The sequence below is a fragment of the Halichoerus grypus genome, chromosome 13 (genome assembly GCF_964656455.1).
Source record: "Halichoerus grypus chromosome 13, mHalGry1.hap1.1, whole genome shotgun sequence".
NCBI classification, from domain to species: domain Eukaryota; kingdom Metazoa; phylum Chordata; class Mammalia; order Carnivora; family Phocidae; genus Halichoerus; species Halichoerus grypus.
Window position 1 is genome coordinate 77,902,102 of NC_135724.1, and position 13,668 is coordinate 77,915,769.

A 13,668-nucleotide genomic window follows, 5' to 3' on the forward strand; every position below is an offset into this window, starting at 1 on the left:
GCTGTTATAATGATTAAATGTAATCATGTACATAAAGGGCTTAGAAAACACAGCTTGGCCAAAAAAAAAATGCTTACTATGTTCACGATTATTCTTCTTGCTGTTTACTATGACCCTGCATATATTTTTAGGTGTGAACACCAGGATTTCTTTGAGTCTTGTCTTCAAATTAATTCAGCACTGTACCCAACTATTTAATTCACATGCAAGATAGGATGTGTGAAAGCGCTAGTACATGCCTAGACCAATCAGCACAAATGAGAACAGCTCTGATTTCTATGCAGGTCTATTAGCTTTTCTCTGTTCCATGTTCAGCTGCTAAAGCCACTACTCTAAACCAAACAGCTTTTTTTGAAAAAAAGTCAGTGAGTAGAGAGGAAAACAGGCATCAACCATCCTCTGTTGTGCCCAGACTGAGCATCTCAGCACGGCAGGGATAACAAGCTATCTCTCTCCTCCACTTGATTTTTTGCTTTATGTTTTTTAAATAATACTGTGTATTCCTGAAATTTTCTATTTGGACTAGACATTGCTATGGCAATGTTTTGTTTAAATCAAAACAAAAAAAAAACACGTAATCAGTCCCAAGGGCTTCCAGATGAAAAAGCGAATCAATCAGTAAAAACCCATCATGGTTCTGGAAAAAAAATAACTTGAAGCACATGTTCAGGAACTAATGTATCATTGGAATCCTTTTCAACATGTGAAATTCTGAAAATGGAAAAAGGACAGCTCGAGAGAACAGCTCCAATAAGAAAAAAGTGATGAACAGGGCGCCTGGCTGGTTCAGTCAGTAGAGCATGCGACTCTTGATCTCAGGGTTGGAGTTCCAGCCCCACACTGGGTGTAGAGATTACTTAAAAATAAAATCTTTAAAAAAAAAAAAGAAAGAAAAAGAAAAAAGTGATGAAAATTAAGAAACTTGGGTTTTTCTTGAAGAGCAATTTTGAAGTGCAATTCATTGATGGTTTTGTTTCTCAAACACAGTGCAAATTTAAAGCACACACAAAGCGTTTCCAGACACTGCTTCCCAACTTCAATCACCCCTCTTGAACTTGCTACTGGTCTAGACACTAGAGTTACAGCCATAAAAAGGGCTATTCCCCCCCAAAGGCCCTATTTCTTAAATGCTAAGGAGACCAATTCCAAAGGGAAAATGAAGAAAAGAGATGATCTGAAGAGACAGGCAGAGGCTTATAGACTCTGTAGCAGCTGCAAAACAGCAGAATCCCCTACAGAAACTGCCTAAATGAACCAGGCCGTGGAAAACAACATTAGTTTTGGGAAAATCAAGAACTGAGAGCTCATTTCTGATGTGCCCAGGTTATAATAACCACTGGCAAACGGCCCGGATGTAATCTGCACAAAATGGAAATAACATGAAGACCTACAGAATGACTGAGGAATTCACTCTTATCACCAACTACAACATCACTTCCATTTTTATTTCAAGGCAAAAACTGTATTAGGAAAATCTGTCACAGAAGCAACGATGTGCAAAATAGGGAGTTTACTTCTGTTGACTTCTAGTGTAAGACCGATCTGGGAGAAGGGAAAAATGTCCATTTGAACTTCATTTGGGACCGCTCAGAACATATAGCCAGAGACGAGTAAGATAAATACTCTGTTTCCAAGATCTTTCCCTCTCCCAGATTCTGGAAGAAGCAATGACTGCAACCCACTGCTTGAACCGGCCATTTCTTACATTTGTGTTTGTTTACTCCCTGCAGATAAGGAACAAACAACGGTGAGTCAACATCATTCACTAAACTTAACTTGGCTGCTCTTTGTATTATTTAAAACAGTAATATTTTCTTGGGGCTAAACTTTTCCCAAGTCAAATACTTAGTAGCCACAACCTTTAAAACTCTCTACGAGAAGATATTGTTGGAGAAAAGAACTCACAGTATGAAAAGTCTGGAAAACCTAGAAGCAGAGTATAATTTCTGGGAGGAGGATTTATAGAATTGCTTTCTGCCAGTATAAGACACTGCTTCAAAAAGTAATACATTAAAGGTAAGCTACACCAATATAATTTACTTTCAGACTGCTTAAAAAAGTCATCTGTATGAATGATAAGGAAGATGTGATACACACACACACACACACACACACACACACTGGAATATAATGCAGTCTCCAAAAAATGAAATCTTGCCATTTGCAACGACGTGGATGGAACTGGAGGGTATTATGCTAAGCGAAATAAGTCAATCAGAGAAAGAATTATCATATGATCTCGCTGATATGTGGAATGTGAGAAAAAGGCAGAGGATCACAGGGGAAAAGAGGAAAAAATGAAACAAGACAAAACCAGAGAGGGAGACAAACCATAAGAGACTCTTAATCTTAGGAAACAAACTGAGGGTTGCTGGAGGGGAGGGGGGTGAAAGGGATGGGGTGGCTGGGTGATGGACACTGGGGAGGGTATGTGCTATGGTGAGCGCTGTGAATTGTGTAAGACTGATGAATCACAGACCTGTATCCCTGAAACAAATAACACATTATATGTTAATAAAAAAAATTAATTTACTTAGAAAATCTTAGTCTACTGTATAGTGCTGTCTGCTGTTCTTATAACAAGAAATACAACTAATTTTTTTCCCACAAATTAAAAAAAAATAAAAAGTCATCTGTAAAAGATGAAGGAATGTACCATTAGCCTGAACCTACAATCAAAAGGACATCCTGTCACTGAATCAATGCTTGCAAAATTAAATCAATGCTTAAATGCTTAGGACTTAATGGAATTAGAACTATAAATACAACAAGTTTTAAAAATAAATTTAGGGGGGGCGCCTGGGTGGCTCAGTCATTAAGCGTCTGCCTTCGGCTCAGGTCATGATCTCAGAGTCCTGGGATTGAGCCCCACATCGGGCTCCCTGCTCAGCGGGGAAGCCTGCTTCTCCCTCTTCCATTTCCCTGCTTGTGTTCCCACTCTTGCTGTGTCTCTCTCTGTCAAATAAATAAATAATAAAAATAAAAAATAAAAATAAATTCAGGGGCGCCTGGGTTGTTGTTGAGTGTCCGACTTGATTTCGGCTCAGGGTTGTGTGATGGAGCCCTTGCGACAGGCTCTGAGCTAGGCATGGAGCCTACTTAAGATCCTGTTCCTCTGCCCCTACTCGCTACACACCCCCCACCCCGCCCCCGCCCCACAGCATGCATGTGCTCTTTCTAAAAAAAAAAAAAACAAAACTTTAATTCTTTTACAGTTCATTTGACAGTGGTTCTATTGTATTTTTTTAACTATTTGCTAAAGATATTCTTACTGCTATGAAATCACTATAGGTACACTGTAAAAAATACTAACTCGTTTTATATTTATAGCTTCCTTCCTGTTGTTATTGTTATTATTATTATTATTTTACCCGTAAGGCAACTGAGTTTGAGGGCATGTAAGCGGCCTACACACGCTCTAAATCCCCATCTTGGGCTTTTCTCGGGATTCTTCTCCTACTAGAATGAGGCCTTGTTACACTACCTACTATTTGTAGCTCCTGGGTTACTACCAATAGCCTAGGCTTGGGAAACTACTGAAAGCATTTTGCTTCAAAAACAAAATGGTATTGGGGCACCTGGCTGGATCCATCAATAAAGTGGGTGGCCCCTGATCTCAGGGTCATGAATCGAGCCCCACAGTGGGCGTGGAGATTACTTAAAAAATCATCATCATCATAGTAATAATAACGTAAAAATTTTAAAAAATGGTGTTGTGTTTGAAACGGATAGGTCTATCATACAGTGTACTTTTACCTTCAGGAGAGCAAAGAGGAAAATGAGGTATTGAGAAGGTAGGGTAGGAAAAATCAACTATTTCTTTAAAATTTCATTTCAACTGCTAAGCTATAAAAGCTTCTTGTAATTGCTCCAGTAACAATAACAAATGATTTGGAGGATATTAAACAATTAAAATATCAGTGCCATACTTAAGGGCTTAAAAAAAAACAAACTAGGAAGAGGATTTATCTCAAAGCATTATTTAATTTACAAAATGTTCACTCTAGCAATACCAATAAAAGGGAATAGAAGATTCTGGAAGGATGGTGGTGTCAGTGGCAAGCACAGTTTTGGGATCTTCTTAAGTCTCTCTGTAAAAACACAGAGCAAACAGATAACAAAACAAAAACCCAGAACTAGGTGATAACCCCCAAATGCAAGTGGGAGGAGGAAAACCACCAATAGCCATATGACCTATGTATTATGGGTCTCTTGTGTGGAAAAATCATGGGGCAGCAATGGGGTGCTTCACAAACCTGAGAGTAACAGTGGAAGCAGTGAAGAGAGTTACAGCCATAAAAAGGGCTATTCCTCACAAAGGCCCTATTTTTTAAATGCTAAGGAAGCCAAGCATGAGAGAAGCGAGAAAGAAGCAGTGGAAACTGGGAAGGGTTTTGCCCCCTCCAACAGCAGGCGGGGACAGGGACCAGAAATACAAAGGTCTGAAGGGGCTGGAGCAGTCTAGACCTCAGTCTAGACCCCATACTCTAGAAGTGAACCAGAAAGGGCTCCTTTCTGAGACAGGACCCACAATAAAGAGAAATTCCAAGGACTGGAATAAAATCTGAGAAGGACAGAAATAGAGGGACAAAGGAATGAGAAAGGCCAAATAAAAGCAGGCCAGGAAATCTCAGAAAGCAAGCCACCACGTTTCTGAACACTACCTGAAAAGGAAAGAAGGGGGAGCTCTGTGAAGTTAGGTTGGCTGTATGAACTGAGCCACCTTTGGAACAATGCATATAAAAATAAGAAAAAAGGGCGCTTGGGTGGCTCAGTTGGTTAAGCAACTGCCTTCGGCTCAGGTCATGATCCTGGAGTCCCGGGATCGAGTCCCGCATCGGGCTCCCTGCTCGGCAGGGAGTCTGCTTCTCCCTCTCCCACTCCCCCCTCTTGTGCTCTCTCTCACTCTCTCTCTCAAATAAAAAAAAAAGAAAAAAAAGAAAAAAAAGCCAAGGCCCCCCAAATTACTATAAGAAACAAAAAGAACAGGCACAGAATAGTGTCCTATAGACAACAAAAGAATGCTAAGAAGGTGTGCTCAACTAGAAAAACAATCACTATTTCAAAACAAAATAAAATCAGAACTTGAAAAACTCAAAAGGTAGCAAAAATTTTTTGAAATTAGAAACAAAAGAAAAATCACTTTAGAAGTGAAGACTAACCAAAAAAGAACACATTATCAAAAACATAATAATGCCCCCAAAGAAATAAAAGGTAAAAGGCAGAAAAAAGATTAAAGTTCTAAAGCTAATGTAACAAACACTATGTGTCAACTATACTTCAATTAATTTTTTTTAGGGGAGCCTGGGTGGCTCAGTCGGTTTTGAGCGTCTGCCTCCAGCTCAGGTCATGGTCTCAGGGTCCTGGGATCGAGCCCCACATTGGCCTCCCTGCTCAGCAGGGTGTCTGCTTCTCTCTGTCACTCTCCTTCTCTGCTCTCTCTCTCAAATAAATAAAAAGTAAAATCTTTAAAAAAATTTTTAATTAAAAAATAAAATAAAATAAATGAACAACAACAAAAAAAAGTTGGGAGAGAAACTGACCAATATTGAAGACAGGTAAAGAAGACAAAGCATATGGATTAACAGGAGGAGTCCCTGAAGAAGAAAACCAAAGCAAAAAAATAGAACAAATACTAAGGAATATAACTGAGAAAACATTCCTGGGAGGGAGAAAAAAGTCCTGAAACCCTAACTGAAAGAACATACCACCAGCCTAGGAATTCCAAGTCAGAATAACCAACAATATTCTAGCAAGATTACTGTATTCTAAGAAAAAAAAAAATCTTATGAACATCTAGGCGAAAAGAACATATGGTTTATAAAGGAGAGAGAACTAAATTATCTGGATTTTTTTTTTTTTTGACAGCAACACTTTATGCCAAAAGAAAATGGAATAATATATTTAGATACCTGAGGAAAAACTGTGAGCCAAGGATTTTATATTCAGAAAAACTCACCTTCAAACCTATACAGGTCACAGACAAGCTACTATCTATATAGAAGGACTTAAAAAGTACTGTTCCCCTGAGCCTTTTCTATTTGATTCCATTCTTTGCAATCTTTCCTCAATGCGGGGCCTGTCCCAGAAGGAAGCACTCTCTGGTTGGGTTCTAGCATACTGGGGTCTAGAATCTACTAGGGAAGGAGCTTTAGAGGATCCAAATGACTAGATAGGGGTGGATATAAGGACCTACGGAGAGCACTAAATATAGTGACTTACGGAACTAAGAAGGAGAGGCTGTTAAATGTAATGGCTAGGTCATCTTGGAATTACAGAGTATATCATTTTTAAAGAGGGAGAACAGAGATACCATAGATTAAAAAGTTGTGGCTTTTTAAAACTATTTTTTAGTAATCATCAACCAGTACTCATAACAGTATTTTTGCTCTGAGTCTGTCGTATCTATAATATGATAAAGCATGTGAGATCAGGGCTCTCTAATTCACCCTCTGAGTCCTTGAGAACCCGGATTCTCAGTGTGGAAGAAGACAGATAAAGTTGCAAATTCAAGAGCTTAGGTTAAAACTAGATAGTCCAGAATTTGAACAAGGAATATTAAGATGAAGTCACAAGGTATTTTATTCTTAAATATATATGTATATTCTAGCCCCATTTACTGCAAAGTCTTAAAAAAAAAAAAAAAAAAAGATCATCAAAGGGGTGCCTGGGTGGCTCAGTCGATTAAGGGTCTGCCTTCAGCTCAGGTCATGATTCCAGAGTCCTGGGATCAAGTCCCACATCGGGGTCCCTGCTCAGCGGAGAGCCTGCTTCTCCCTCTCCCTCTGCCCCTCCCCCTACTCATGCTTTCTCTCACTCTCTCTCTCAAATAAATAAAATCTTTAAAAACAAATGATCATCACCATGGTAACAATGAGCATTCCTAGCATCCAAACTGATCTAGAAATTCCATTTTCCATTAAAAGAAGCCAGAGCTTCTGGGAGAAATGGCTGATATGAAGTGTGGGTGAAGAGATTTCCAAGATGAGCCTGGAACACCTTAACATACCAAATAGCAGGGCGCCTGGGTGGCTCAGTTGGTTAAGCGACTGCCTTCGGCTCAGGTCATGGTCCTGGAGTCCCGGGATCGAGTCCCACATCAGGCTCCCTGCTCGGCGGGGAGTCTGCTTCTCCCTCTGACCCTCCTCCCTCTCATGCTCTCTGTCTCTCGTTCTCTCTCTCTCAAATAAATAAATAAAATCTTTAAAAAAAAAAAAAAAAAACATACCAAATAGCAGGGAAGCTACCAAAAACGAGGGTTTGTCAAAAGAACTCAGGAAACTCAAAGAAGTTCACATTAACAAAGACTGGATGACCTAAGCTTTGAGATAAGAATTGTAATGAACCAAAACCCATGAAATATGTTCAAATCCATGAGCTCAAAATGAAATGAAAATGGGGGTGGAGGGGTGTGGGTGGGGAGAACCAGTTAACTGGTCATCTTCTGAGAAAGACAGAACCAATTCATTATCTTGAAAACTGGGTAAATAAAAGTTAAGAATCAATCATCTATCCTACTTTCCTATATGAACAGTACTACTGGGCAACCAAATAGTAGATATGAGAGGGCATCACCTTACAATTTTTACCAGCTAAAAACTGAAAACAAAATAACAGAATTTCACATTACCATTTTGTGACCCCTAAGGATTTGTGGGATCTGAGCGGTGAGCATCGATAGCTGCACAAATCAAAAAAGAACAAAGACCAGACATCTCGGTATCATGGGCCTCTTGATGGAAGAACATAACACTAGCTATAGTCTTGCTGAAAGGATTGAACCTGAATCTGATCACACTTCAGGATCCAGCTGCCAGTTTGCAGGGAGTTCAGAGGACAGAGGAGCATGTTGAACTGCACCATTAGCGTGCAATCACCAAAAACTAGATGCAGGTCAAAGGTCAGGCTTCTTCCTCAGATTCATTGTTAAGGACAAGAAAACAATGGAGGAGGAACCTACAGATTACAAAAGACTTACAAGACATATTAAGTTCTTTAAGCTAGCAAGACTAAGCTATAGTGTCTAGAAATGCATGCTGGGGTGATTAAAACCATGAAGAACAGCAAGGAAGGAAGTATTCGAAGAGTGGGAGTAGTGGTTACTTTAGGAGGGAGGGAGGGGTTATGACAGGGATGCAGCACATGGAAGAGTCTGGGAAGGCTGGCTAAGTTCTATTTCCTGACCTGGGTGGTGGCTAGAGGGTATTCCCTTCACTGAACTTCCTTCCCTGTTTAGCATGTTTTGTAATTAAAAAAAGGGTGTTTTTAGATGACTCAAACCTACTTCTTCAGGAAAAGTTAAGTCTCAGTTTAAGATTTTGGCATCAGTGGACTAAATAATGTTCCTTTCCCTTAGTAAAATGTGTCTGCCGCCATGAAAATGATCAATTTAGCCAGGCACACTAAGCGGAACAATTCCTTTTAACAAAGCAGCATATTTCATTATAATCTGACTTGGCTGCCAAAATTATGAGATCACAGGAGGAGTTATCCTCAGCCAAAAGTCCATGAGGAAAAATGGGTAAATGTTTAACTGACACAGTCAGGAATTAATTTGTGTTTATGTAAAATAATTTTAATTAATAAAACTTTCCAATGTCTCTAAGTCTGGCTCAGTCCACAGAAAATAAGGAGGGTAGTGTGGGTCTCCCAGCTCTGCACCTGACATGCACAAGACCACCTGCAACTGACCGAGGGAGCACCCTCACTTCTTTCTGCTCTCAGTGCACTACTCCCCATCGGTACTTACGGTAGTCTTTCAACATATTTGGGGCCAGGATTAAGAATTGATCCAAACTAATAATTACATTTTAAGGCTAAGAAGAACATAATCAAGAATAAGAAGTATTTAATATACATTAAAAAGTATCCCAAAGCCTGGTTTCACACCTAATCTACTTTTGGAATCTAAATGAGGGAATGTAAAGAACTTAAATATCTTTCATGTTGTTTGTGTAGGTGCATAAAAAAGACTTTCTTAAGAGGGTCCGACTAGACAGAACATACCTTCTGACCTTGGCTTGGAAATAAGCACTTTACTTATCGCAAAACTTTACTATTTCCCAATATCTGTTACATATCCCATTTTTTATGTATAACCTTTGGCATTTTCTATGTATAACCTTCCACTATAATACGCCATTCATGCTAGCAGTTTTTTCTCTCCTTTTGAGGGAGGGAGAGGACTTGTGGATCAATGGCATTCACAGAATGCCACAGAGCAGATGTGACAACTGTCAATAAGCACGCACACATGCACACCCATACAAAAGAAGAAGAAAGACAATACAGTACAAGGTCTCTGATATAAAGGCTTACAAGAGGCTTATCTATAGATACACTTTCATGTCACTCAATCAGTGTATAATCCAATGGACAACTGAAACTGCTCTGACTTTCTGCTTTTCAAGCCCCTACACACACACTCTTTTTGGGAGCAGTAGGTGGGTCTCACTGGCCTGTGTGCATGCCACACCCTGGGAGCTTACCATAACCGTGCAGTCCTCTGAGCCACTGGCAATGACTTGATCGTTATGTGGGCACCAGTCTATGTCAAGCACCGGTCCTGTGTGGCCACATACTGTAGGGTAGGATTTGTCGATTCGACCAGTCTGAAAGAAGAGAGAAACAAATCTCCTATAAGTAACACCAACACCACAGAGTTTGTGTGTTTTCTCAAACCCATTTTTCTTTTGTTACCTCCACCCCAAACTCTCCAGTGTCCACATATGATGACATTCACATCGGTCAGTGTCAACTAGTAGGAACTGTCAACTTGCATTTCTAGAAATAGCTACTGCCAAGGACACTCCGCCAAATTGTAAGGATCCAGATTTCTAGAACCACAAAGGTATTATTTAATCAACTGCATTAATAGACACAGCAAACGAAAATACAAAATCTTTTTTTTTTTTTTTTTTTTTAAGATTTTGTTTATTTATTTATTTGACAGAGAGAAACAGCATGAGAGGGGATAGGGTCAGAAGGAGAAGCAGGCTCCCTGCTGAGCCGGGAGCCCGATGTGGGACTCGATCCCAGGACTCCGGGATCATGACCTGAGCCGAAGGCAGTCACTTAACCAACTGAGCCACCCAGGCACCCCGAAAATACAAAATCTTTTCACTAAAATACAATTTGTAAATTATAAGTGTTTTTACTATTAAAAAAAAAAACCTTGGTATTATTTTAAATGTTAAATATAACTTTTAATATAATTAACTAATACCCTTGAATATAACAAATTACCAGTTCTGGAAATGAATGGCATTGTGAGCACACTAAGTTAGGATAATAAAAAGAAATGCTTTAGCTATTGCTCACAGGCTAAAGGACATACTTTATTTTAATGTCTTAGTCTCTTCACTATCTTCAATCAACAGAAGAGCCAGCCAGATCATCTAATTAACACCAGCTTGCGGGCGCCTGGGTGGCTCAGTTGGTTAAGCGACTGCCTTCGGCTCAGGTCATGATCCCGGAGTCCCGGGATCGAGTCCCGCATCAGGCTCCCTGCTCAGCAGGGAGTCTGCTTCTCCCTCTGACCCTCCTCCCTCTCATGCTCTCTGTCTCTCATTCTCTCTCTCTCAAATAAATAAATAAAATCTTTAAAAAAATAAAAAAATAAAAATAAAAAAAAAAAAAAAAAAAAAAAAAAAAAAACACCAGCTTGGATCTCACCCATTATCTGGTCCACATCTCATTAAGAACACAATTTTCAATATTGGTTAAGTAGCCATCATAATATGCTCATGTTATACATTTGAATCTAACCAGTCAATCTGGCTTATCAAGCCAATTTTGTTAACCAAGACCAATGCTATTGTTAACAACAAGTATATAAAAGCTATTTCCTTTTTTAAACAGATTAACGCCAGTCCATGCTGAGGTCCTATATGCTCTAAAAGCAGGCATACAAAAAGGAATCACTGCCAAGCAAAACTGAACCTATTTTTTGTTGTTGTTTTTCTCCTGTTATGGCAAGTCATCACAACACTGAGGCAAGGCTTCTCGGAAATTTCTCAAGATCAAGAAATTCTATGATTTCTCCACTTTGACTCAACCGTGGAAATCTCCAGAGAAGCAGTATGCTACATGCAAAGACCACGGTATCCAGTCAGACAGATTGGGTTCAAATCCAGGCTCTATTGTTTCAACAGCAGACGACCTTAGGCAGGTCATATAATCTCTCTGAGCTTCATCTCATCACCTGTGAAATGAGTAACAAGAATACTTATCCCCCAGGATTACTGTTAGGATTAGATGAAATAAAGTTTTTTGGCAAACCTAACTTAGTATTACAATTATCTGTGTAAGGTATGTAAAAATTTTAATTTCAGTTGTACCTCAGAGATATTGCAGGTTCTGGTCCATATCACTGCAATTAAAGCGAGTCAAATGAAGTTTTTGATTTCCCAGGGCACATAAAAGTTATATTTACACCATACTGTAACCTATGAAGCGTGCGATAGCATTAGGTCTAAAAAAAAAATACAATGTATAGACCTTAATTAAAAAGTACTTTATTGCTAAAGAACGCTAACCACTGCTAACCGTCATCAAACCGTATAACAAATAGTTACGAAAAAGTCTGAAGTATTCCAAGAATAACCAAAATGTGACAAAGAGACATGAAGTGAGCAAATGCTATTGGGAAAATGGCATCGATAGACTTGCTCTACACAGGACTGCCACAGACCTTCAGTTTGTAAAAAAACAAAAAAACAAACAAAAAACACACAGTACGTGACAAGTGCAGTAAATGAGGTAAGCCTGGATAGTGCTTGGAATATAGTAAATACTAAATAAAAAACTACTGTCACTTATTATTAGTTCTCTCTCTCTCTCTATATATATATATATATTAATTTACTCCATCATTAATAACTACAAATATGTGTCCTTTATGAACTTTCAGGGGCCAGACACTGTGCTGAGTACCAGAGATACAAAAGTAAACAGGGCAGCTCCATCCTGGCTGAACGTGGAGTCCAATTAAACCATCAATTCCAGCGCAGCATGAGACATGCTCCACCAGGACAGGCACGCGTGGCAGGGACACAGAGGGGAGGGGGACATTCAACCAGGCCTGTGGGGGTCACAAGTTTTCTGCTGAGAAAGAAGAATTCTAAACTGAGGTGTGGAGATGGCCCTGTCCACAGACCTGAAGCCTGGGTTTTTCACATGCTCATTTCCCCTTGCAAATCGGATTCAACCCCGTTTGGATCTCCAGAACTGCATAACCAAAAAAGGAATCCTAGAAGAAAATGCCAACGAACACGTTACATAGCATGTGGGTGTTTGTTATAAGGAGAGGCCTACGGGTCATTCACAGGCAGCACAGCACAAGGGGCTGGGAACCAGACTGCCAGGGTTGGCAGCGTGGCTCCATCCTTTCCCAGGCTCTGAGGCCCTGGCCAAATGACTTCATCTTCCAACCTCGTTTCCTCATCCGTAGAACGAGAATGTTACAACTCCTTCTGTAAGAGCTGATGTGAGGATTAACTGGAGACAAAGTAAAGGACTTGGTACTACTTTCCCAGCACCTGAAGGGCTCAATAAACGTTACCCCAAACTGAACTGCTGGAATCCACTCTATCATGTCCCTGATCGTGTCTTTCCTTAAAGAAGCAACTGCTACTAAACACCTTAGCCAGGTGGTTTTCCCCGTCCCCCTCCCTGCATCCTCACCGAAACCATGTGAGTAACCCAGCCCTGAAGCTACTGCCGGCCACCCCCTGACATTCTACTGCTAAAGCAGGTGGTAATGGAACTCACAGGGGTCCGTTTTATTACGATATACAGAATACGAAATTATAACATGAACACTACATTAAATCCACCAGCTAAAAGACAGCGTGTCTCAGATTAGATTAAAACCAGCTACGAGACATGTTTAAAAAATAATACAACAACTAAATTAAAAACTAAAAAGGTCACTAAAGGAGGGGAAGGGTATAAAAATATGGACCAGCCAGCTATGCTAGAACAAGCTGACTTTAAGGTGCAATGCATTATTCAAGATTAATGTCACTACGTAATATTTATTTATTTATTTATTTATTTTTTTTTTTTTAAAGATTTTATTTTATTTATTTGACAGAGAGAGACACAGCGAGAGAGGGAACACAAGCAGGGGGGGAGCGAGAGAGGGAGAAGCAGGCTTCCCGCCGAGCAGGGAGCCCGATGTGGGGCTCGATCCCAGGACCCTGGGATCATGACCTGAGCCGAAGGCAGACGCTTAACGACTGAGCCACCCAGGCGCCCCTCTACGTAATATTTAAACAATTCACTGGGATGCTACAGTCACTATGAACTTTAACTCATCTAACTACAGAGATTCAAACTAATTATAGCAAAAGCTGACAGAACCAGGAAGAGAAAATGACAAAGCCATAATCTTAGAAGATGTTAACAATGACTTACTCTCAAGCAAACAAAAATTAGCATGAATATAGAAGACTCTAGCAAGTAACAAGCTTGATCTAATGGACGTATCCGGCCTTGGAGCCAATATTTTAAAATAAACATTTTTTTTTTCAAGCACACATTAAACATTACCTCTTTAAAATGACCAGTTAGGATACCACAAAGCAAATCTCACAAAATACCAAGGAATCAATATCCTGTGGCCCATTTTCAGAGTATAATGCAATTCAATTAAAAATTAATAGA

General features: G+C 39.7%; 1 protein-coding gene across 2 annotated transcripts in view; it reads right to left on the minus strand.

The window, feature by feature from the left end:
- Positions 1–13,668, minus strand: part of CORO1C (coronin 1C) — a 77,618-nt gene that overhangs the window by 19,377 nt on the left and 44,573 nt on the right. For both annotated transcript variants that reach the window (XM_036085936.2, XM_036085939.2), the window contains one exon: positions 9,489–9,611. In XM_036085936.2, the coding sequence (XP_035941829.1) occupies positions 9,489–9,611 (123 nt within the window). The remainder of the gene's footprint in view (positions 1–9,488; positions 9,612–13,668) is intronic.